Here is a 4,475-nt window from a genome sequence, read left to right as displayed (position 1 = left end):
TGTTCCATGTTCCATGTTCCATGTTCCATGTTCCATGTTCCATGTTCGTTCCACAGTTCCTTGTTCCCTAAGGATTCCATCACTTCCCAGTCTGACTAGTTTTTACCCTTTTCCCAGGCCACATTATGTTTCCGGCACTTCATACCAGCTCTGACATGAAGGATTGCTTCTGGAAAGCTGCTTTTTTGCAGCTGGTGACTGCTTCTCTGTGTGAGAATTTGTTGCTGTTGCCGACTAACACTTGAGTATTCTTAAAGCAGTAATATGCTTAATGTAGCAAGCTCACTCTCTATTTCCAATTACTTTTCCTCCTCGATTGAATGGATGTAATTTGCACTACATTGTTATCTTGAAGTAGTTAAGCCATGATCCTGTCATTGGTCACCACAATCACCATTTGTGGTACCAGCCATTAGCAGCTTGTGGTTGGGAACCAAATACACTAATCCTCCTTTCTACTCTTTGTAAACAAAACTATAATCAGGTTAAACAGCCTCTGATGGTACAAATCCTCCTTTCAACACTGAGCCTATGGGACTATACCATCTAGTACAGGATTAAGCACTATTGAGTCTGAATGAGAAGGGATATAAGATAAGTTTTCACTGCATGATAGCATTTGTACAAGTTATGTTGACTAGCTAAGCATAATTATAAAAACTGAGAAGCTAGAGATGACATGTTTGTCTCCCCTGGGACATCATGCTTGACTGCTCAGTTCTCCACCCAGGAAGGTGTGACATCATTAGATAAGGTAGAGCCAGATACAATCTCCAACATTAACCCTCTTTAGAAACATTACCTTAATGCCTGTCATATTTGTTGAGATTTTGAGTATTTTGTATACTTTAGAAGCAGCATTTTTTTTTAATTACTTGTGAGTACACAGTCATTACAGATCTGTTCAAGGTCTTTTAAATTTTCAGCTGGTTTTGACTTGTAAGTGTTTTATGTTTATAACCATCTTAATTGTAGCTAATACATTGTTAATTAAATAAAGAACGATAAGATGTTGTTCATGCTGACCTGATATATTTTGACAGAAAATGGTATATCAAATAAGAAGATTGAAATTTGGCTTCAAGATTGTGGGTAAGTTGTTTCTGTTGAAGAAACGTGCTTTTTAAAAAGTGTGTTAAATGCATTCGGAATTCACAAAATTCAATTTTATTGTACTGTAATTTTTTCATCACTGTGTCAAATAATCTAAATTTAAACATGAATGTACACCAAACAATTAACTGAGTTTTTTTGGCATAAATGCCTTTCTCTTTTTGTCAACCACTTTGCTGATATCAAGTATAATATGCAGTTCTACCCTGAGGAGTTTAGAATAGTTCCGAGGAACTGTAAGATCATGTGGTTTACTTCTACAATTAGTCCCTTCGTAACAGAGCTACACTTGTATTTAGTTTCCTTTGAGCATTCGAGGCATGCCTTGGTGCAGAATTTTACTTCAGGAAAAAGTGGGTCTAAGGCAAGTACCAAATGTTTCATAACAAAAGTACTTTAGAGAATTTACAAGTTTTTCTTCAAAGTTGATGTTATTAGTGCCATTAGAAGACCCTTATGATTAGCGAAGTTATTGATACAGTGTCCTCAAGTGTTTGCATAGGAAACAAGCCACAAAATCTGCTTGGCTGGGATTTCCTCTCGAGTTGTGAAATTCTAGGGAAGTGTTGTTATGGAATTGTGAATCCGGTGTATCCTGCTATGGTGTATTGGCCTGGAAATCTGTGCCTTAGTCAGCAGTGAAGGATCTATTTTTCATCCTCTTCCTTCATTATTTTCATGTGGAACTGCTGGAAGATGCACAGAGACACTCCTCAACAACATATTATGTGGCATTCTCCAAGTAGGGTGACCCATGTTAAAAATTCACAAGTGACAATTGAATAAGATTTTTAAACAAAATCCTCAAGTGTTTCATCAAAAGCAGTAGGCATGTTCTCGACTTGCATTTCCCTTTTATGCACCCAAATATTTATTCCAGTCTACCCACTGTCAGGCATTTTGCTTTTCCAGAAAGCAAAGTGGAAAGGTCTTCCCTATGGAATTCTTCACAGCAGCTATTAATATTCTGTGAATGACTGCAATAGAATTGCAAACCTGAACCTTTTGTCCATCTGGGTCCCCTCTTCTATCTAATAAAGAGAATCAACCTTTTTGCATAAAATGGATGTAAATTTACTACATTATAGGCTGAATTTTTGTGCATCCTTTCACTATAGGAACCATGGCTACTGGACCTGGGTGATTGTGGGAAGGGCTCGACCAGTCTCCTGAAAGTGGTAAAATTTCCAGGGACTGATGTGGGATTCCTAGCCAGTCACATTGGGATGTTAATCAGGCTCATGAGTGAGCCGATTATCACCCATTATTTCTCAGCCAGTACAATTAAGTGGCGCAGCGATTGCCTGGAGACATTTGGAAGACTATTTGACAAAACCTGTCAATAGTGCCAACACCCTGCTCAGGGGTGGGCGCCTTGGTGTTTGGTATAGGAGCCGGGCATTGTGCAGTTGGTGGCCACTGTCCTGGGTCCTTTTCCAGTTTAGGACCTCGGGTGGATTCAATTCTGCCGACAGCTACGACTCCCACGGGCAGCATACCACTGGCTGCCAGGGACCACACACCTAGCAAAGGCCCAAAGGAGATTCTGATTCCTCTGGACCACATTGACAGGGTTTCTTCCATCGGTCACTAACCAGTGATTAAGACTTCCATTGCCCATGTAAGATCTCAACTTAGAAGTCGGTAGCCATCTGCATCTTCAGAATCTTAACATTTAATTGCCTCATCATATGTCTCATGTACAAATGCTCCTGGAAATCTAAACTAAACCCCCTAAGTGTTGTTAAAAGCTTGAATTGAATGCCCAGAGTTTATTTTCACTTGAAAAGAAAACTTGCCATTGTAATATTACATAGGAATTACATAGGAACAAGAGTAGGCCATTCAGTTCCTTGAGCCTGTCTGCCATTTACTCATTTATTAGTCATTATTTTCTTTGAATAATGCACCATACATTTTCCAATTTTCTTCCTCAAATTGTGCATTTGCGAGGTAAGAAGTTTATAACGAGTTTGGCAATTCCAATTTCCATTAAATTCTGTCATTGGGCTGTCCCTATGATGGAGGTCTTTGACTGGCAGGTGGGACATCTGCCACCAATCAGAGGATGGCAGCTCCACATGCCATTATTGCCAATGGGAGCGGTGCCTACCGGTGAAATTTTACCCACCCAAGGCTCAGGATCGCAGAGGCAACATGGCTACAGGTTAGTGCAGGTGTTAGCATTTATACATGAAAATTACTTTTTAAAACGGTACTGACTTGCTGCAAAAATAGTCGCGTTATCGTAGTTCGCCTGCCATCAATTATGAATGCTTTCATGTTTAAGATCTAGACACTTGCTTTATTTTGAGTACAAATTGAGTTTGCATAAGTATTTTTATAAAGTGTCCTTTTACAGCAGTAATCGCATTACAGAAATTTAACTTTATTACACACTTAGTGAAAATTAGAGTACATAATTGTTCTGTGACATTGCTCATAGCACACCAGAGAACATTTCTGTGAGAGAATGACTGTGGAAAGATCTGGAGACAAGTCCCTTTGGGAAAAGCTCGGAAGTAAAATGTTAGTTCGTGATGAAACTGAGAATCAAAACACTAGTGGAATTTTTCTCTTATATGAACTTAGAAATATATAGTGAAGTGATTTATGTTTACAATTTAAAAAAAAAAAAATCTGTGCTGGAAGAGAAAGTACTGTTCCAGAAATAGCATTCAATTGGTAGATAATGCACAGTTGCACTCTGTAAATTTACTTATGATCAAAACAGAAAACAAATTTCTGTTAAAATGATGAAGCTCTATGTAAAAGCTTGTGCTTCACAAAACCAAAGTTCTTTTTAGCAGTAGCTTGTTTGTTCTAGAGCTAGTCCATGTTCAAAGTTGTTCGTATTTTAAGGAGCTTAATCAAAATTTAGGTCAGTGCACTTGTAGAAGATGAAAGAGTTCTGGTAATCTACGTTATGTCTTCTTTGAGTCATTTGGAAACACGAAGAATTGTTGGCACTTAGCTGCCCTTTTCCATAAAACTTTTGCCAATTGACAGTCAGCTTTGTCCCTGTGGTAGAACTTTGCCTCTACATCAGAATGTAGGTTCAAGTCTCTTTCCAGACATTTGTGCACAAAATATAGGCAGGCATTTGAGGGCAGTATTGGGGAACTTCCCCAATGTCAAGGGTGTTGCTTTAACTCACTTGAAATACAAGGCCCACTGTCCTCTGAGGTAGAAATAAAGCACTCATGGTACCTTTCAATATTGAGTAAGAAATTTCTCCAGGTTTATTGGCCAATATTTAATCTTGAGTTAACAATTTAATACTGAATAACTAGTAATTTTGTTTGAACACAGCAGGCCAAGCAGCATCATAGGAGCAGAAAGGCTGACGTTTCGGGCCTAGA

The 4,475-nt window shown here is 38.6% G+C and overlaps 1 protein-coding gene across 1 annotated transcript in view; it reads left to right on the top strand.

The window, feature by feature from the left end:
* Positions 1–4,475, top strand: part of LOC109914254 (ITPR interacting domain containing 2) — a gene marked incomplete at its 3' end in the record, with an annotated part of 27,162 nt that overhangs the window by 8,095 nt on the left and 14,592 nt on the right. Inside the window, exon 3 of the mRNA XM_048592216.1 lies at positions 1,044–1,092. Within this exon, the coding sequence (XP_048448173.1) occupies positions 1,044–1,092 (49 nt within the window). The remainder of the gene's footprint in view (positions 1–1,043; positions 1,093–4,475) is intronic.

This window comes from Rhincodon typus, unplaced genomic scaffold (assembly GCF_021869965.1).
Source record: "Rhincodon typus isolate 14 unplaced genomic scaffold, sRhiTyp1.1 hic_rhity00000818, whole genome shotgun sequence".
Taxonomy (NCBI): Eukaryota; Metazoa; Chordata; class Chondrichthyes; order Orectolobiformes; family Rhincodontidae; genus Rhincodon; species Rhincodon typus.
This window is presented reverse-complemented; position numbering and strand designations above follow the sequence as displayed.